At 36.4% G+C, this 22,752-nt stretch overlaps 1 protein-coding gene across 1 annotated transcript in view; it reads right to left on the reverse strand.

Annotated features, from left to right (window-relative positions):
- Nucleotides 1-22,752, reverse strand: part of LOC117334939 (protein Aster-B-like) — a 74,970-nt gene that overhangs the window by 16,993 nt on the left and 35,225 nt on the right. Inside the window, exons 3-6 of the mRNA XM_033894798.1 lie at nucleotides 22,274-22,313; nucleotides 20,289-20,376; nucleotides 7,610-7,713; nucleotides 4,550-4,645 (exon numbers count right to left, since the gene is read on the reverse strand). Of these exons, the coding sequence (XP_033750689.1) occupies nucleotides 4,550-4,645; nucleotides 7,610-7,713; nucleotides 20,289-20,376; nucleotides 22,274-22,313 (328 nt within the window). The remainder of the gene's footprint in view (nucleotides 1-4,549; nucleotides 4,646-7,609; nucleotides 7,714-20,288; nucleotides 20,377-22,273; nucleotides 22,314-22,752) is intronic.

The following is a 22,752-nucleotide window of genomic DNA, read 5'->3' on the forward strand; positions in this document are numbered from 1 at the left end:
AAAATCTAATGTCTATATGGAAGTCCCTAGACTATCATCCTAGTAAAATCTAATGTCTATATGGAAGTCCCTAGACTATCATCCTAGTAAAATCTAATGTCTATATGGAAGTCCCTAGACTATCATCCTAGTAAAATCTAATGTCTATATGGAAGTCCCTAGACTATCATCCTAGTAAAATCTAATGTCTATATGGAAGTCCCTCCATTATCATCCTAGTAAAATCTAATGTCTATATGGAAGTCCCTAGACTATCATCCTAGTAAAATCTAATGTCTATATGGAAGTCCCTAGACTATCATCCTAGTAAAATCTAATGTCTATATGGAAGTCCCTAGACTATCATCCTAGTAAAATCTAATGTCTATATGGAAGTCCCTAGACTATCATCCTAGTAAAATCTAATGTCTATATGGAAGTCCCTAGACTATCATCCTAGTAAAATCTAATGTCTATATGGAAGTCCCTAGACTATCATCCTAGTAAAATCTAATGTCTATATGGAAGTCCCTAGACTATCATCCTAGTAAAATCTAATGTCTATATGGAAGTCCCTAGACTATCATCCTAGTAAAATCTAATGTCTATATGGAAGTCCCTAGACTATCATCCTAGTAAAATCTAATGTCTATATGGAAGTCCCTAGACTATCATCCTAGTAAAATCTAATGTCTATATGGAAGTCCCTAGACTATCATCCTAGTAAAATCTAATGTCTATATGGAAGTCCCTAGACTATCATCCTAGTAAAATCTAATGTCTATATGGAAGTCCCTAGACTATCATCCTAGTAAAATCTAATGTCTATATGGAAGTCCCTAGACTATCATCCTAGTAAAATCTAATGTCTATATGGAAGTCCCTAGACTATCATCCTAGTAAAATCTAATGTCTATATGGAAGTCCCTAGACTATCATCCTAGTAAAATCTAATGTCTATATGGAAGTCCCTCCATTATCATCCTAGTAAAATCTAATGTCTATATGGAAGTCCCTAGACTATCATCCTAGTAAAATCTAATGTCTATATGGAAGTCCCTCCATTATCATCCTAGTAAAATCTAATGTCTATATGGAAGTCCCTAGACTATCATCCTAGTAAAATCTAATGTCTATATGGAAGTCCCTAGACTATCATCCTAGTAAAATCTAATGTCTATATGGAAGTCCCTAGACTATCATCCTAGTAAAATCTAATGTCTATATGGAAGTCCCTAGCATTATCATCCTAGTAAAATCTAATGTCTATATGGAAGTCCCTAGACTATCATCCTAGTAAAATCTAATGTCTATATGGAAGTCCCTAGACTATCATCCTAGTAAAATCTAATGTCTATATGGAAGTCCCTAGACTATCATCCTAGTAAAATCTAATGTCTATATGGAAGTCCCTAGACTATCATCCTAGTAAAATCTAATGTCTATATGGAAGTCCCTAGACTATCATCCTAGTAAAATCTAATGTCTATATGGAAGTCCCTAGACTATCATCCTAGTAAAATCTAATGTCTATATGGAAGTCCCTAGACTATCATCCTAGTAAAATCTAATGTCTATATGGAAGTCCCTAGACTATCATCCTAGTAAAATCTAATGTCTATATGGAAGTCCCTAGACTATCATCCTAGTAAAATCTAATGTCTATATGGAAGTCCCTAGACTATCATCCTAGTAAAATCTAATGTCTATATGGAAGTCCCTAGACTATCATCCTAGTAAAATCTAATGTCTATATGGAAGTCCCTAGACTATCATCCTAGTAAAATCTAATGTCTATATGGAAGTCCCTAGACTATCATCCTAGTAAAATCTAATGTCTATATGGAAGTCCCTAGACTATCATCCTAGTAAAATCTAATGTCTATATGGAAGTCCCTAGACTATCATCCTAGTAAAATCTAATGTCTATATGGAAGTCCCTCCATTATCATCCTAGTAAAATCTAATGTCTATATGGAAGTCCCTAGACTATCATCCTAGTAGAATCTATTGTCTATATGGAAGTCCCTAGACTATCATCCTAGTAAAATCTAATGTTTTTTTATGGAAGTCCCTCCATTATCATCCTAGTAAAATCTAATGTCTATATGGAAGTCCCTCCATTATCATCCTAGTAAAATCTAATGTCTATATGGAAGTCCCTAGACTATCATCCTAGTAAAATCTAATGTCTATATGGAAGTCCCTAGACTATCATCCTAGTAAAATCTAATGTCTATATGGAAGTCCCTAGACTATCATCCTAGTAAAATCTAATGTCTATATGGAAGTCCCTAGACTATCATCCTAGTAAAATCTAATGTCTATATGGAAGTCCCTAGACTATCATCCTAGTAAAATCTAATGTCTATATGGAAGTCCCTAGACTATCATCCTAGTAAAATCTAATGTCTATATGGAAGTCCCTAGACTATCATCCTAGTAAAATCTAATGTCTATATGGAAGTCCCTAGACTATCATCCTAGTAAAATCTAATGTCTATATGGAAGTCCCTAGACTATCATCCTAGTAAAATCTAATGTCTATATGGAAGTCCCTAGACTATCATCCTAGTAAAATCTAATGTCTATATGGAAGTCCCTAGACTATCATCCTAGTAAAATCTAATGTCTATATGGAAGTCCCTAGACTATCATCCTAGTAAAATCTAATGTCTATATGGAAGTCCCTAGACTATCATCCTAGTAAAATCTAATGTCTATATGGAAGTCCCTAGACTATCATCCTAGTAAAATCTAATGTCTATATGGAAGTCCCTAGACTATCATCCTAGTAAAATCTAATGTCTATATGGAAGTCCCTAGACTATCATCCTAGTAAAATCTAATGTCTATATGGAAGTCCCTAGACTATCATCCTAGTAAAATCTAATGTCTATATGGAAGTCCCTAGACTATCATCCTAGTAAAATCTAATGTCTATATGGAAGTCCCTAGACTATCATCCTAGTAAAATCTAATGTCTATATGGAAGTCCCTAGACTATCATCCTAGTAAAATCTAATGTCTATATGGAAGTCCCTAGACTATCATCCTAGTAAAATCTAATGTCTATATGGAAGTCCCTAGACTATCATCCTAGTAAAATCTAATGTCTATATGGAAGTCCCTAGACTATCATCCTAGTAAAATCTAATGTCTATATGGAAGTCCCTAGACTATCATCCTAGTAAAATCTAATGTCTATATGGAAGTCCCTAGACTATCATCCTAGTAAAATCTAATGTCTATATGGAAGTCCCTAGACTATCATCCTAGTAAAATCTAATGTCTATATGGAAGTCCCTAGACTATCATCCTAGTAAAATCTAATGTCTATATGGAAGTCCCTAGACTATCATCCTAGTAAAATCTAATGTCTATATGGAAGTCCCTAGACTATCATCCTAGTAGAATCTAAGTGTTTGAATGCTATGCCATCTTATATTATACCTTCATTTAATGCTGAATTTGGTCCAAAAATCAACCCAAACATTTAATGCTAAATTTGGTCAAAATCAACCCAAACATTTAATGCTACATTTAGTCAAAATCAACCCAAACATTTAATGCTACATTTAGTCAGAATCAACCCTTATCTGAATTTGGACCAGTAACAGGTCATGTGTCATTTTGGAGGCATAATGAATGCAAAAAAAAAAAGGTTGAATACACATTTCAGCTCCTGGATACATGAGTGAAATTCATTGGAAGTATTTTCTACAAATTGCAGAATCCCTCAGGTGCAATAAAACAAGAAGAATGTGATGTTTTCATTTCTTGATAATAATTTAACACACCTACTTCCCTAACATATGGTATTTACATGTCACAACTCATTCCCAATATCCTGATTTCCATGACAAATATATGACACAGGGTTTCAAGATTTAGAGGGATGTCCATGGAAATTTGTATTGAAGCCCTATTGGTGAGAATTCCAAGGTCAGTCTTTATGTAGCTCAAGGTCAATTTGTGAGAATTTATAGCCCCTGGCAAATTAATGAGTAGTCCAAGGTCAATTTGTGAGTAGTCCAAGGTCAATAAGTGAGTAGTCAAAGGTCAATTTGTGAGTAGTCCAAGGTCAATCTGAGAGAAGTCCAAGGTCATTAAGTGAGTAGTCTAAGGCCAATGAGTGAGTAGTCCAAGGTAAATTAGTGAAAAGTCCAAGGTCAATTAGTGAAAAGTCCAAGGTCAATCAGTGAGCAGTCTAAGGTCAATTTGTGAGTAGTCTAAGGTCAATTTGTGAGTATCTCAAGGTCAATAAGTGAGAAGTCCATGGTCAATTAGTGAGTAGTCCAAGGTCAATTAGTAAGCATGGTCCAAGGCCAATTAGTAAATAGGCAAAATCTAAACAATAACTCAAACAATGAAGAGTTTGCTCAAGTCCTGTTAGTGAATTGACAATTTGTGAGTACATTATTGATGAATTCTCTTAAGTTAATTAATTTCAATCCTAACCCTAGGTACTTCTGAGTTAATTTTGAGATTTCTAGTCAACTTATGATACCTTTACAGCAGTTTTATAGCCTTAGGCAATTTGTGAGAACTTCCGAACTTGTGAATATACCTTTTCCTGAGCTGTCTGCAGACCAATGGCATTTGGGATGATCAGGGCAGTCTTTTCACGAGTTATACTGATGACTTTCTCCATAGGAATCTCCTGCTGTAATAAAAATGGGCACATTTCAATCACAAGGGTCAGAGCTACACCTGACCAAACCTTACCCATAACAGTAAATTAACAAACCCTTCACCAAAAGATTCTCCAAATCAAATCTGGATATAGAATCAAAGTGATACAGCACTTACTGCTTATTATGACAGCAAATTTGTATTAATATGCTCAATATACTGATATAACAATCAATTTAAGGACCACCCTCAGCCAGTCAGATCAGATAAGTGCTGTGTTAAGTTAAGGACCACCCTCAGCCAGTCAGATCAGATAAGTGCTGTGTTAAGTCAAGGACCACCCTCAGCCAGTCAGATCAGATAAATACTGTGTTAATAAAGTTAAGGACCACCCTCAGCCATTCAGGTCAGATAAGTGCTGTGTTAAGTTAAGGACCATCCTCAGCCAGTCAGATCAGATAAGTGCTGTGTTAAGTCAAGGACCACCCTCAGCCAGTCAGATCAGATAAGTGCTGTCCACCCTCAGCCAGTCAGATCAGATAAGTGCTGTCCACCCTCAGCCAGTCAGATCAGATAAGTGCTGTGTTGAGACAAGGACCACCCTCAGCCAGTCAGATCAGATAAGTGCTGTGTTAAGTTAAGGACCACCCTCAGCCAGTCAGATCAGATAAGTGCTGTGTTAAGTTAAGGACCACCCTCAGCTAGTCAGATCAGATAAGTGCTGTGTTAAGTCAAGGACCACCCTCAGCCAGTCAGATCAGATATTGTGTGCTGTGTTAAGTTAAGGACTACCCTCAGCCAGTCAGATCAGATAAGTGCTGTGTTAAGTCAAGGACCACCCTCAGCCAGTCAGATCAGATAAATACTGTGTTAATAAAGTTAAGGACCACCCTCAGCCATTCAGGTCAGATAAGTGCTGTGTTAAGTTAAGGACCATCCTCAGCCAGTCAGATCAGATAAGTGCTGTGTTAAGTCAAGGACCACCCTCAGCCAGTCAGATCCGATAAGTGCTGTCCACCCTCAGCCAGTCAGATCAGATAAGTGCTGTGCTAAGTCAAGGACCACCCTCAGCCAGTCAGATCAGATAAGTGCTGTGTTGAGACAAGGACCACCCTCAGCCAGTCAGATCAGATAAGTGCTGTGTTAAGTTAAGGACCACCCTCAGCCAGTCAGATCAGATAAGTGCTGTGTTAAGTCAAGGACCACCCTCAGCCAGTCAGATCAGATAAGTGCTGTGTTAAGTCAAGGACCACCCTCAGCCAGTCAGATCAGATAAGTGCTGTGTTGAGACAAGGACCACCCTCAGCCAGTCAGATCAGATAAGTGCTGTGTTAAGTTAAGGACCACCCTCAGCCAGTCAGATCAGATAAATGCTGTGTTAAGTCAAGGACCACCCTCAGCCAGTCAGATCAGATAAGTACTGTCCACCCTCAGCTAGTCAGATCAGAAAAGACCACCCTCAGCCAGTCAGATCAGATAAGTGCTGTGTTGAGACAAGGACCACCCTCAGCCAGTCAGATCAGATAAGTGCTGTGTTAAGTACTGTCCACCCTCAGCCAGTCAGATCAGATAAATGCTGTGTTAAGTCAAGGACCACCCTCAGCCAGTCAGATCAGATATTGTGTGCTGTGTTAAGTTAAGGACCACCCTCAGCTAGTCAGATCAGATAAGTACTGTCCACCCTCAGCTAGTCAGATCAGAAAAGACCACCCTCAGCCAGTCAGATCAGATAAGTGCTGTGTTGAGACAAGGACCACCCTCAGCCAGTCAGATCATATAAGTGCTGTGTTAAGTTAAGGACCACCCTCAGCCAGTCAGATCAGATAAATGCTGTGTTAAGTCAAGGACCACCCTCAGCCAGTCAGATCAGATAAGTACTGTCCACCCTCAGCCTGTCAGATCAGATAAGTGCTGTGTTAAGTTAAGGACCACCCTCAGCCAGTCAGATCAGATAAATGCTGTGTTAAGTCAAGGACCACCCTCAGCCAGTCAGATCAGATAAGTGCTATATGTACTGTTGTGGATCACTTTAAGTTTTCAAGTTTCCAATGTTATTTTTTTCTATTTATACCTGATGAGTCCTCTGAACTTTCCTTTCAAAACTTTTTGTGACAAATATTTTGTTGTAGCCTGACTTTGCAAACAATTATGTGCTGTTTGAAACAAATCTTAAAGCCCCATACTTCCAAAGAAATATGTGCTTACATTTTGACCTCTGTACAGTTTTCAGACTTAATATATATTTAACAAATCATTGCGAATAAAAAAACTTGAGGAAAATGTGTATTTATGAAAGTATATAGGAAATTTTCAAAAATAATAACTGGGTACGACGGACCACATTTCTATACAAATTAGTCCCACAATGCAACGGCCAATTAACATTCAACACAAAATGGTGAAACACCGAAAGGGTGGTCCTGCCAAAACACAGACAGATTCTGTCAAAAAGAAATGTAAAAGAGCCTGGAATCGGCAAAACCCCAGGATTTCCTTAGGTAAAGAATTGACTTGTTGGAACTTAGCAATTTTAATGATGTTTAGTTGTATGCATATTGCTATATTTCAAAATTAAGTATTAAGTTGTATGTTTGTTCATCTTGATCAGTTATTACAAGTCAGAATATTTTGGTAATATATTCAAATGAAAGCATTATTAAGTAAGTTCACATCTACTCCATATGTAATCAACGACCATGTGTTTAGTTTATGTTGTAGCCTCGTTCTTGGCTCCATGAAAAATCACGATTAAAAATAAATGTGGAGCGTTATCTTTATACGCTGATACATTGCATGGATTTCTCTAGTCAAGCGTCCAGTCCAATGGTCAATGTTAGGAGAGCATGCATGAACATATTATATTGCCATAATACATGTGTGCAACTAGAATTTTAGGTAGTTTGGGAGTATGCGGCTTTAAATACATCAGTTAAACATTTGGCAGGTTTTTTTTAATATATTCTTTTTCAAAACATTTCTCAAGAGCTGAACTTACCAGCCTGCCCCTGCCTCTGATCCTAGAGTAGAAACAGAACCAGTTCTGTGACACATACAGATTCCCCTGTAGTAGAATGTCTCCAAGAAAGGCACACGAGAAATCTGTCAAATACAAATTGTACAACATTATAAACATTATCATCTCACCACATCACAGCTGATGGATCAGTTGCTGTATACTGTTAATATTAAAGATATTCCAGACCATTCCAAGTGAAAGCAAGAGGCTTCTTTGGAGATAGAACCTGGGTTGGTGTGTTCGGGGGCGAACACGTTTGAAGGAGGGAGTAGTGTAGCAGGCCAGGTTTTAATTGTAAATACTGTACATAGTTGTATGGTTGCCTTCTAGCTTCCGGCTAGGGGGAATTTCCCTTTAGCTCAGTCGGTAGAGTGGCGAACCAGTAAGCCGAGGGTCGCGGGTTTCGATCCCGGCTGGCTGCACACTACTACTCCTTGAACTTTTACAGTAATATTCATCCTACTGTATACTGTTAATATTTCAGTATAGTGTGAAGTTTTCATAACCATTTTTAATATTCATCCTGTAATAAGCCATTGAGGCCAACTCATAAATTTTGCAACAAAGAAGGGAGTGGTCTTATTGTAAGACAAAAATAGCTTTTTTTTGTCGAAAAGGTTTTACTGGACTGCAATCGACATATTACATGTTGGTGGACTTATTAGCAGATGTGGGTTTATTGCTGGGTGAGCTTATTGCTAGACAATGAAATAGGTTTTGCTAAGAGTTTTTACTATATAACCTGCAATTTACATAGGTAGGCTAAGTATTACCAGGCATGGGTTTATTGCTGGTGAGCAGTACCTTGCTGATTAGAGTTAGACACAGGTGGGCTTATTACCAGACATGGGTTTACTGCTTGAAGTAATTTAGTTGCATAGGGCACCTCTTTCAGAATGATGTCAGTCTTGGGAATTTGAATGCATAAACGTAATTTGCTATCACTATGAAAACAGCACACACACTCAAACTTGGTATCTAAGAGTCTGTACACTATATATAGGCAGAAAAGAAAATATTCAAAATGTCAAGTTTGTAATGTACTGACACAACAGAAAAGGTATTGATCTAGATACTAAATGCTATACAAGTTTCTGGTGTTTTAATACTATGATGAGAAAATAACTAAATACTGTAAATATATTGTAGCGGGACTGGACTGGGTCGATCATCAGTGACCAGGTAGCTCAATTGGTAGAGCATCTGGCTAGTGTTCGGAGGTCCCGGGTTCGGGTCTGGCCTCTACATTTTCTCCTCTCCTGTTTCAATATATATTTGTTTCAATGTTCATGAGACATCTTGAACATTTAAGACTGAACTCATTATATGCAGTCTGGTTTATACAGGGTCTGGTTTATACAGGGTTTGGTTTATACAGATGTCTGGTTTATACAGGGTCTGGTTTATACAGGGTTTGGTTTATGCAGGGTCTGGTTTATACAGGGTCTGGTTTATACAGGGTTTGGTTTATACAGGTTCTGGTTTATACAGATGTCTGGTTTATATAGGGTCTGGTTTATACAGGGTCTGGTTTATACAGGGTCTGGTTTATACAGGTGTCTGGTTTATACAGGTGTCTGGTTTATACAGGGTTTGGTTTATACAGGGTCTGGTGTATACAGGGTTAGGTTTATACAGGGTTTGGTTTATACAGGTGTCTGGTTTATACAGGGTTTGGTTTATACAGGGTCTGGTTTATACAGGGTCTGGTTTATACAGGTGTCTGGTTTATACAGGTGTCTGGTTTATACAGGGTCTGGTTTATACAGGGTTTGGTTTATACAGGTGTCTGGTTTATACAGGGTCTGGTTTATACAGGGTTTGGTTTATACAGGGTTTGGTTTATACAGGGTCTGGTTTATACAGGTGTCTGGTTTATACAGGGTCTGGTTTATACAGGTGACTGGTTTATACAGATGTCTGGTTTATACAGGGTCTGGTTTATACAGGGTCTGGTTTCGCAGGGTCTGGTTTATGCAGGGTCTGGTTTATATAGGTGTCTGGTTTATACAGGTGTCTGGTTTATACAGGATTTGGTTTATACAGGTGTCTGATTTATACAGGGTCTGGTTTATACAGGGTCTGGTTTATACAGGTGTCTGGTTTATACATGGTCTGGTTTATACAGGTGTCTGGTTTATACAGGGTTTGGTTAATGCATGGTCTGGTTTATACAGGTGTCTGGTTTATACAGGGTCTGGTTTATACAGGGTTTGGTTTATACATGTGTCTGGTTTATACATGTGTCTGGTTTATACAGGGTCTGGTTTATACAGAATCTGGTTTATACAGGGTTTGGTTTATACAGGTGTCTGGTTTATACAGGGTCTGGTTTATACAGAGACTGGTTGATACAGGTGTCTGGTTAATACAGGGTTTGGTTTATACAGATGTCTGGTTTATACAGGGTCTGGTTTATACAGATGTCTGGTTTATACAGGGTCTGGTTTATACAGATGTCTGGTTTATACAGGGTCTGGTTTATACAGGGTCTGGTTTATACATGTGTCTGGTTTATACATGTTTCTGGTGTATACAGGGTCTGGTTTATACAGGTGTCTGGTTTATGCAGGGTCTGGTTTATACAGGTGTCTGGTTTATACAGGGTCTGGTTTATACAGGGTCTGGTTTATACAGGTGTCTGGTTTATGCAGGGTCTGGTTTATACAGGTGTCTGGTTTATACAGGTGTCTGGTTTATACATGGTCTGGTTTATACAGGTGTCTGGTTTATACAGGTGTCTGGTTTATACAGGGTTTGGTTTATACAGGTGTCTGGTTTATACAGGGTTTGGTTTATACAGGTGTCTGGTTTATACAGGGTCTGATTTATACAGGTGTCTGGTTTATACAGGGTCTGGTTTATACAGGGTCTGGTTTATACAGGTGTCTGGTTTATGCAGGGTCTGGTTTATACAGGTGTCTGGTTTATACAGGGTTTGGTTTATACAGGTGTCTGGTTTATACAGGTGTCTGGTTTATACATGGTCTGGTTTATACAGGGTCTGGTTTATACAGGTGTCTGGTTTATACAGGTGTCTGGTTTATACAGGGTCTGGTTTATACAGGTGTCTGGTTTATACAGGGTCTGGTTTATACAGGTGTCTGGTTTATACAGGGTTTGGTTTATACAGGGTCTGATTTATACAGGTGTCTGGTTTATACAGGTGTCTGGTTTATACAGGGTCTGGTTTATACAGGGTTTGGTTTATACAGGTGTCTGGTTTATACAGGTGTCTGGTTTATACATGGTCTGGTTTATACAGGGTCTGGTTTATACAGGTGTCTGGTTTATACAGGTGTCTGGTTTATACAGGGTTTGGTTTATACAGGTGTCTGGTTTATACAGGGTTTGGTTTATACAGGTGTCTGGTTTATACAGGGTTTGGTTTATACAGGGTCTGATTTATACAGGTGTCTGGTTTATACAGGTGTCTGGTTTATACAGGGTCTGGTTTATACAGGGTTTGGTTTATACAGGGTCTGATTTATACAGGTGTCTGGTTTATACAGGTGTCTGGTTTATACAGGTGTCTTGTCTATACAGGGTCTGGTTTATACAGATGTCTGGTTTATACAGGGTCTGGTTTATACAGGTGTCTGGTTTATACAGGTGTCTTGTCTATACAGGTGTCTGGTTTATACAGGTGTCTGGTTTATACAGGGTCTGGTTTATACAGGTGTCAGGTTTATACAGGGTCTGGTTTATACAGGTGTCAGGTTTATACAGGTGTCTGGTTTATACATGTGTCTGGTTTATACAGGTGTCTGGTTTATACAGGGTTTGGTTTATACAGGTGTCTGGTTTATACAGGTGACTGGTTTATACAGGTGTCTGGTTTATACAGGGTTTGGTTTATACAGGTGTCTGGTTTATACAGGGTTTGGTTTATACAGGTGTCTGGTTTATACAGGGTCTGATTTATACAGGTGTCTGGTTTATACAGGGTCTGGTTTATACAGGGTCTGGTTTATACAGGTGTCTGGTTTATGCAGGGTCTGGTTTATACAGGTGTCTGGTTTATACAGGGTTTGGTTTATACAGGTGTCTGGTTTATACAGGTGTCTGGTTTATACATGGTCTGGTTTATACAGGGTCTGGTTTATACAGGTGTCTGGTTTATACAGGTGTCTGGTTTATACAGGGTTTGGTTTATACAGGTGTCTGGTTTATACAGGGTTTGGTTTATACAGGTGTCTGGTTTATACAGGGTTTGGTTTATACAGGGTCTGATTTATACAGGTGTCTGGTTTATACAGGTGTCTGGTTTATACAGGGTCTGGTTTATACAGGGTCTGGTTTATACAGGTGTCTGGTTTATACAGGTGTCTGGTTTATACATGGTCTGGTTTATACAGGGTCTGGTTTATACAGGTGTCTGGTTTATACAGGTGTCTGGTTTATACAGGGTCTGGTTTATACAGGTGTCTGGTTTATACAGGGTTTGGTTTATACAGGTGTCTGGTTTATACAGGGTTTGGTTTATACAGGGTCTGATTTATACAGGTGTCTGGTTTATACAGGTGTCTGGTTTATACAGGGTCTGGTTTATACAGGGTTTGGTTTATACAGGGTCTGATTTATACAGGTGTCTGGTTTATACAGGTGTCTGGTTTATACAGGTGTCTTGTCTATACAGGGTCTGGTTTATACAGATGTCTGGTTTATACAGGGTCTGGTTTATACAGGTGTCTGGTTTATACAGGTGTCTTGTCTATACAGGTGTCTGGTTTATACAGGTGTCTGGTTTATACAGGGTCTGGTTTATACAGGTGTCAGGTTTATACAGGGTCTGGTTTATACAGGTGTCAGGTTTATACAGGTGTCTGGTTTATACATGTGTCTGGTTTATACAGGTGTCTGGTTTATACAGGTGTCTGGTTTATACAGGTGTCTGGTTTATACAGGTGACTGGTTTATACAGGTGTCTGGTTTATACAGGGTCTTGTTTATACAGGTGTCTGGTTTATACAGGGTTTGGTTTATACAGGTGTCTGGTTTATACAGGTGTCTGGTTTATACAGGTGACTGGTTTATACAGGTGTCTGGTTTATACAGGGTCTTGTTTATACAGGTGTCTGGTTTATACAGGGTCTTGTTTATACAGGTGTCTGGTTTATACAGGGTTTGGTTTATGCAGGGTTTGGTTTATGCATGGTCTGGTTTATACAGGGTTTGGTTTATGCAGGGTCTGGTTTATGCAGGGTCTGGTTTATACAGGGTTTGGTTTATACAGGATCTGGTTTATACAGGGCCTGATCTAATGATGATGGCTAAAAACAGGTCATGGTTTTACTATTTACAAAACATATTTTGTAGTGAATGGTTCGCCTAGGAAAGATTGAAAGGCAGGTGTGGGTCTGAAACATTGACTTATGAGCTCTGGTAAAACAAAATGGTTTCCCCAGAGTAAATATTTCAGCTCCCATTAACAAACAAGTAGACGAAGTGTAAATTTAATTCTGATAGGACATGTAAGATCACCGAAATTTTAGTGACTAATTTAAACAAATTATGACAGGAAACATGTCTATTCCAGTCGATAAAACGTTGAGGATCTACGTGTGTATATGACAAAATGCTTCTGTTGACAATTAATATATATAAGGAATACCGTACTATCCATACATTGATTCCCTGAGTGACGAAAAAATCATATCAATCACAAGTGATTGTAAATCAAAGAAGATTAATATAGAAACCAATACTGTCTACCTCATCAATCATGGTTATTATCATGGTTAATGATGATGAATGTTGAATGATGTTCTCCAAGTGTGATATTTTACCTTAAAATGAAACTGGTTCAATACAAAAATGTCCAATGATGAAACTGTCTTAGTTTGTTTCCATGTAGTTACATAAAGCTATCTTTTTAATTGTCTTATCCAAAACTCTAAAATTGCCTTGTCCAACATTATTTTTCTTTAGGCAGGTCTTTACAATTTAATCTGGTAAATATGATTATGTTTAAAATAGGCTTTATAGAGAAAAGTATCAGTAGTATTCTAGCTGTCATACAGGCGAAATATTTTGAAATTTAACAGTTAATTGATAAATTTCCTCTTTTTCTCTAGATCTTACAACAGGAGTCCAATTTTTAAAGACTCAAATAAGTCCCAAATGAGTTCCAAATTCACTGTAAAAAGTCTCTTATTTAAGAAACATGAATTTTATACTGTGTTATAGGCACCCTGTGTAATATCTCAATAACAGGACAGCATATTTTTTTGAAGTGGTCAATTTTCTGTTGTTATCTGGTAAGTTTTGCTTACAAAACATGATCTAACATCAAATATGTCATTATCAAATTATCATTATCAAAATTACATCATCACTAGTAATGATATAACATCTTTTATTGCATTTTTGCCAGTGACATAGGAGACATACATGTTTATACAGGATATTTAACAGTGTCTTCAGTACCAGTAATACTAATTATATTTTTTTAAGAAATATCAAAATATAAGCCACACAAGTGAAATATATTTGGTATTACTGAAGATACTACTTAGATATTGTGACATTATGTATTCTATCTTGCATTAAGACTTCCTTTCACATGAAGTAGAGTTATATGCAAATCTGAATTTTCCCCATTGTCGTTTGTAAGCAGTGTTCTGATTGGTCAAATCACAAAAAGTAATATTTTTCACTAGTAAAAATAATCAGGAAAATTGATATTTTTCAATGCCACTTTTATAGAATGAATAATTTTTGATATTTCACCTGTAAAAATGTAATAAGGAAATTTATCAAACTAATAAAACTTGTATTTTCACTGCAGTGATGGGAATGAAATATCAGATTTTTCAGTGAAAATATAAGTTTTGCAGTGAAAATATAAGTTTTTCATTTCTGACCAATCAGAGCGAACCTTTGTATTCACCTAACTGAAACTTGCTGATTTTTCCAATCAAAGTGAATAGAGATCGGCTATTTTGCTGTATTTCTGAAATATTCAGACTAGTTTTTGTCAAAATACTCACTTGATGTTAGCTTTTTATGCACAGATTCTCCGATAATAGCAGAAAACGCTTAAATTGCACTGATAATCAGTCCTTCCAAAATGGAGCCGTCAAGTTGACGTGGAGTAACGTCACAAAGAGACGACGTCATGAATTATGTTACTATGTGGAATAGCGTCACAAAGAGACGACGTCATGAATGTTACTGATTCCCACACTTATTTCACTCGTATGATGGAATATATCAATATTTTTCACTCCTGCTTTGCACTCGTGAAAATATCGATAATCTGTCATACTCGTGAAATATATGATATATTCAAGGGGAAACATTCAATATCCTCTATACATATCACCATTATATTGACATTTAAAGCAAGGATGATATTAGTTTTAAGCGAATGGATAATTTCTAATATATCACTCACTACAGGTAATAAAATCTTTTTTTTTTGAGTGTTTGGATATTTAAATATCTTATGTATGTTAATGAAATCTTAAACTTCTCTCCACACAAGGCATACATATACCTCATTAAATACCTCCAGGATTTCACAACAGAGGTATTTTAACTCCCCTGTGAAAACAACTGGATTGAACAAGAAGACAAAATTGTCAATATCCCTTTCGCCGCGCTGAAGATATAGAAACTCGATACCCATACAGTACATATATGAATTGATACATGAACATGTATGAAACGACAGACCCTTAATTTTAAAATGCAAATGCATTTCACATGGGAAAAAAACGTGTACATGCTGTAGGCATGGACATTACTTCAGATTGTGGCACACAGTACATGCATACAAAACATGTACATGTTGTATATCTGTGGAATTCCCCAAAATTTAGGTAAAGACTGCATTTTTGGGACACCATTTGGCTTATAACTCTGTAAATGAGCTATATATCAATACTACTACAAAAAAAGCCTTTAGATTTATTTTATAAATATAAATACAACTTCAGAGTGTGGTGCTATTACTACATCAGTAGAGTGTCACAAAACTCAATCCAATCAATACCGCAGATATATAAAACTAGCAAAGCACGTACAAAATATAGTCAAATAACAAGAGCTGGCTAATTAATATCATATCCATCTACCTAATTCAGAATCTTTTATCACTATATATGTGGCACCCTATCAAATAATATCTTCATGTGTTTTATTATTTGTGTGTCGGTTATTTGCGCATGATCATAAAAATTATGACATAAAAATTATGAGACATGGGAACAAGGAAGAAAATAGTTTTTAGAGATTGATTTTTGTCACACAAACTGAAATTAACAGATAAATCTTTTCAGATGCATTCATTGACTCAGAACCAATTTGAAGTAAATTTGATCTATTGACTTTTGACCAAGTGACCATGACCTTTATAGAAATTAAAATCTGTGAAATATATGGACCATATTGCAAGGACAAGTGAAATACTAATGTTAGTGACAGTGACAATCAGACCTTGGTGTTAAATGTTTAATGATCATGTAAAATACAATACCATAACATGGCCCATTAGATAATGTATACAAACTTATTGGCAGACAGACTGACAAATGGACAGACAGACTGACAAATGGACAGAATGATGGACCGAAAATTGGACAGACAGGCACAGATCAACAGACACTCACTGACTCCATAGCCATGCAGAGGCAATTTCAAAATTCTCCATAGGGAATGATTTTTTTTTCAATTCAGGACAAATCTAAGGTTATGCTACAGGAGATTCAATGTAACAGGGATAGGAGATTACAGGGAGGTCAATAATCAGTCTATTGAAGCCAGATCTTACATAGAACAGTCGGTGAGGTGTTTGATCATCAACTATAATACACAGAATTTTAAAGGACATATAAACAGCTATTCAACAATAGCCATATAGTTATACAGCATGCCCTTAACTATTGATTAAATCTGCATTATTGCCACGACTACACTTTAAATAACTAACTCCAACTGAATTATCTCTGTTGATTCTAAAACAGAATATTATCATTACCATTGCAAAAATTTTAATTTCAGTTCTTTTTTTAACCTGAAAATATTTTAATTAAATCTGAAAGGAGAATCAGTGCATGAATATATTTCCATATTCACTTGAACGAGACACTTAAATCTCATTTATATTCAACTCAAACATTTCCTTGTTGTGTACTGGTAGTAAATTTCCCTACTTCCTAATTCCTTCCCAATGGCATGTATTTACTGGCCACTATTTCTGTTAAGTGTTCATGAGATTTTGCTATTTATAGCTATCACATGATCAGTCAGTCAAAATGGCAGCTTACATTAATGGATTATAGAAATTTACATAATCTAAAGGAAATTGGACTTCATGTGTTTTTTAATGTGACTCAACTATTCTTTTGTCTATTTCATGATATAAATACTTGGTACTTGGATTTGGCTGTGACCTGTGCTGATCGATGGAAGGCAGTATAAACTTTTTGAATGCTGTTTCAAATTTGTTTCACTCTGACAACAGATTTAAGCTGGCTTTATAAAATTTGCAAATCATATTTAAATTGATTTGTGTTTCCATTGCTCCATTATCATCAGTTTGGTTTGTTTTTTGTTTAACGACCTATTAACAGCCATGCAGGGTCATTTAAGGACGTGCCAGGTTTTGGAGATGGAGGAAAGCCAGGGCACCGGAGAAAAACCATTGGCCTTTAGTCAGTACCTTGCAACTGCCCCACGTAGGTTTCGAACGCACAACCCAGAGGTGGAGGGCTAGTGATAAAGTGTCGGGACACCTTAACCACTCGGCCACCGCGGCCCCATCATAAAGATGTTTCATGTTGTAATCTAAAGAATGTTTTGATGAATCAGTCAGTGTGATTGCAAATTTAAAGACAGGAGTACTGAAGCAGATAGACTCCTACCAGAAGAATGTTCTCTACCTCCTCATGATTGAAGACTTGGCTATATTTTAAAAGTACTTATTTTAGCAATTATCATTTGTGTATTAGTGTGTTGAAAACATTCTGCATGCCAATTGCAGTTTCTACATTTTATTTTCCTGCGAAAAGTACTTTAAGATATCACCCATTAATCGCTGAATTGCTTAAAACCTTTTTAAATTTGGTTGCACGCTACACTTTATGTCTGTAGAATCATGTTTCAAGTATTACAATGTAGGAATATTGATAGAGATGGTGTACAAAAAGGACATTTAGGTAATTTTTACTGTTTACATGGTCATTATCTACAGCAGAATTAACTCATCCAAATGCTTCCTCCAAAAGATATGCTTTGGAGAACCAGAGTTTCTCTCATATCTCGCCATGTTGGATAGAGTTTGCCCACGTGCGCAGAGTAATGTGCATTCAAGGGGGGCAACTCTTACAATGTCGCCTGCTTGTTTTTACATCCGACAGTCCTTGTCGTCGGTGTCGGTTTTGAAACGTTGGACTTAACTATAAAATACATACATTCGGAGATAAATATATATCGGGATCACAAAATGTGGTAAAACCCTCGGCAAGCCTCGGGTTTCACCACATTTTGTGACCCCTCAGGTGGAATATCTCTATCCTACATATACACACATGAAAGAGTCTTATAGTCTTCTACAGCTTTGCAATACCAGATGCTGTCATGCAATGTATGTACAGTGTACAGAAATATAACTACAAGATGTAAATATGCTTGCCATGAAAATAATTTGAAATGTAACAGTAATTACTTTTAGTTGTAATACTTCTTAGTGGTGGTGATCTTATTTATAGTGGTAATCTTATTTTAGTGGTGGTACTCTTATTTTAATGGTTATATATATATTCAATCTTATTAAAGTTATAATCTTAATACAGTGGTACGGTGGTAATCTATTTCAGTGGTGGTATTCTTATTTTAGTGGTGGTAATCTTATTTTAGTGGTGGTAACCTTATTTCAGTAGCAGTTTGGTTTGGTTTGGTTTATTTTGTTTAACGTCCTATTAACAACGCATGCATGTCACATGCACGGGAGGTCGTCCTTAAGTGTGTTTTGGGAGGCTGGCGCGGTATGTTCGTGTTAAGTCTTATTTCAGTAGCGGTAATCTTATTTCAGTGGCATTTATAATAATTGTACTTATAATAAATTTTCTCTACATTGTTTTCTATGGCAAACACTGTGCTAATTAATCATTGCAATAAAACACTGTGCTAATAGATAAACAGATTATTGCAATGATTAATTAATTAATCATTGCAATAATCTGTTTATCTATTTGATTCAAGCAAGAAAATACTTGATTAAGCATGAAAATATGAGTGTGCCAAAATGAATGCTGACAGTATCCAAACTTATCTATTTTTTGTTTTTGTTTTTTTGTTTTACAAAAGAAAAAAACATTTCATTGTCACCAAATATAAATTTGGATTGTTCCACGTCTGAATTCAGTTACTCTTATTTAGTAAAGTAAAAAGGTAGACAATCATTTGATACCCAATTCCCAAACCCATCTCATTAGAGACTAAATACCTGAAAATAATCAATCTCTGTTATTGACCTGTGAAAAGTAATATTATAACATATATATTTCCTTCAATCTTATTGATGTCATTGTTAAATGATTCAAATGTCACATGTGCGATAGTAACCGGTTACCATGGAAACATTGATCTAATATGACACAAACATTGTAATATAACCAGTTAACCTTTTTTCTTTATTTCATTTCAATTAATTGGTGAACATAATTCTTTCCATAAACAGCATATAACTGGACCAGCCTTGTCTGCCAACGTACTACTAAAATCTCTGACATTTGATTTTGGAATGAAACATCCCCAAAAGGGTTGAAACATGATGAACTCAACAGATTCATATTCCAGCAAATATCAATTAATCTTCCTCGCTTATTGATAATTTCTGAAACCTTTGATATTTTTGAAACATTAATTCCGTTATCTGATTCCTTCAGCTTGTGAAACCTAACATATATTTGGGGACTGATAATCAATTAATCTTTTATATACCATACTACAATACAGGTATATATCTAGCTAATCATCCTTTTGTCAAAAGATGATGCTAAATTAAAACAATTCTTTCTGACATGATAACTTCTTATTACAACATAAAAAGATTAGTGCTTATCAATTGTACGTTTCTAGTATTTTTTACAATAACTTTTGATTAAGAAATAAGCATTGATGAAGTTTGAGTCACACTGCCAAAGGGTGTCAACTTTATTGTGAAGAAAGTTTTATGTACTGTAACAGTGACCTTGACCTTTAACCTTCCTCCTCTCCTAGGTGAGCAGATGCAAATTTCTCCTTCCCCGCCCCTCCCCTCCAGGCTCCAGGTTGGGGACTATGATAAAATGCAGGTACAAACAAATGTGTAGGTGATGAACAAGCCAAGGACAACATGACAATTTGTAAGGGGCCATAACTCTGTCCATAAAGGTAATCAGGTTTAAGGGTCAAAAGTCATTTGACCACTATTGAAATAATATTTTTCAAGGGGCCATAACTCTGTCCATAAAAATCCACAAATGCAGAAATGTTTCTGTGCAACATCTTAAGGTGCAAATTGTGCAATATAATTTGGCTGCATGGAAATAAGCTAGACTGGATATTAGACATGGAGTGGGACCAATGAAGTTATACGGGAGTGAGACATTGAAACACCACAATAGAGAACACAGACAATTGTGTATGTCCTGGTACTGACTACACTTACAATCGATGGGATCTTCAGTGTCCGGGACAGACTTAAACAGCTTGTGGAACTTCTCTGCTCTAGATCTGCTGATAGTTGGAAAAGAGTCCTACAAAATAAGAAATCACATTTAAAATTAAACCTCACAAGTTCACCTTTCATTTGAAATTGTATATCTCACTGTCCCACTTTAACTGACTAAAATAACTTTGTCATAAAACAAACACCATTCTAACAAAAGTGTAATGTTTACTCACGATGATTACACAGTTTAAAAGTCAATATGAACATTTCTAAAGAATTTAAATATCCCCTGTTCATCAATAACAACCAAAATTTCATTTTTGTACCAAAAAACAGGATTAAGACATCCAAAGCTGTTAATTTTATGTTCTAACTCTGAGCCTAGAATTGGTATACTACAGTGCTTATACACTTTAACCTGAGCCAAAAACTTCTTAATGGTGACATATGCAGATGTCAATAGAAAACAAAACCTTTTAGTCAAGTTTCCTTTTCTTCATTGCAGTGAGACAAAAATAATATTTTTATGATTTCTATTCATTTCCTTATGAATGACATCAACAGAGCCAATATTCAAAGTGCAACACATATAATACATCTTTGCTGTAACATTCTGTAATTACAGGCTATGACGAACTAAGGGCATATTATAATACCTACATAAATCTGCTGTATCTGTGTTTTTGCTATTGTTGGTGTGTACAGTGTTTATTTTTTTTTTTTTTTATTGAATATGATTTGATAAAATTGATTTGTTTCAGATAAAAACTTTTATACTGAAACACCATACAACAGATCACTGTGATGAACGTTGTATACTGAATATGGACTTAAAATCAGAAGAGAAACATGTCGGCAACCAGCATTCATTTAGATACCTGGATTCAGGAGTTGGCACTCTTCTTTTTATTTTGAATATGGACTTGTTAACACGTAATCAATTATTTCAGTATGACAGAAATTTCTTAATTTTACCAATCAAATCATAAGATAGCAAAGTGTTAATAGGTAAAATACTTCAATACCTTGTCTAAGAAGACAATTTGGCAAATTACAGTCCCTCTTGAGATGTAGGTTAAAGGTCAAAATAAAAGTTTCTCATTAAAGGACCTCCTTTTGACACACTGCCTCATTTAGGTGAACACATGTCTAAAGTAGTTCCAGCCAAGCTTTTCCTTTGATGTACATGTATATCAAAGGTCAAAATGTAGGTCAGAGTGACCTCTTTTTGGTATATGACACACTGCCTCTGATGTAGGGTATAGGTCAAAGGTAAACGTGTATGTCAGAAAAATCTTTTTAAAATACACTTCATCATTATACACTGAATTACAAATATCTGATTGTGGTAGGTATTTATAATCATAAACAGTACACAGGACATACAGATTTGGCAGACAAATTAATTAATTAATTAATTAAACTAAGGTCACTTCCTGTTGATTTGACCAAACAAGATTATTTCCTGTCTATCTGACAGAGAAGAAGATAATTTCCTGTCTATATCTGACAAAATAAGATAACTTCCTGTCTATCTGACCAAATAAGATAATTAACTTCCTGTCTATCTGACCAGATAACGTAACTTCCTGTCTATCTGACCAAATAAGATCACTTCCTGTCTATCTAACCAAATAAGATAACTTCCTGTCTATCTGACCAGATAACGTAACTTCCTGTAGACTATCAGACCAAATAAGATCACTTCCTGTCTATCTGACCAGATAAGATCACTTCCTGTCTATATCTGACCAGATAACGTAACTTCCTGTCTATGTGACCAGATAAGATCACTTCCTGTCTATATCTGACCAGATAACGTAACTTCCTGCCTATCTGACCAAACAAGATTACTTCTAGTCCTTCTGACCGCAGATAAGGTCACTTCCTGTTTATCTGACCAGATAATGTCACTTCTTGTTTATCTGACCAGATAAGGTCACTTCCTTTATCTGACTGGACAATATAGAAGGTTTACTTACCCTTGTGGAGTCCTTTCTGTTCATCACTGCTGGCTGTGACCTGTAATATTCAAAATTGAACATTAGCAAAAAAATGAATAAATTTAAGACAAGAAGTATGGATATGTTACCTAATGTCCCATGTAACCCTGTACCAATGAATGACAAGAAACTTAATTATACTTCTACACAATGGTAATAAACATCCCAATCGGCCTTTGTGCTGTATCTCTAACAAGGGGGCTGCGGTGGTCAAGTGGTTAAGGTGTCCCGACACTTTATCACTAGCCCTTCACCTCTGGGTTGCGAGTTCAAAACCTACGTGGGGCAGTTGCCAGGTACTGACCATAGGCGGGTGGTTTTTCTCCGGGTACTCCGGGTACTCCGGGTACTCCGGCTTTCCTCCACCTCCAAAACCTGGCACGTCTTTAAATTACCCTGGCTGTTAATAGGACGATAAACAAAAACAAACAAACAAGTATCTCTACCAAAGAAAATTG

The sequence above is a fragment of the Pecten maximus genome, chromosome 9 (assembly GCF_902652985.1).
Source record: "Pecten maximus chromosome 9, xPecMax1.1, whole genome shotgun sequence".
Lineage (NCBI taxonomy): Eukaryota > Metazoa > Mollusca > Bivalvia > Pectinida > Pectinidae > Pecten > Pecten maximus.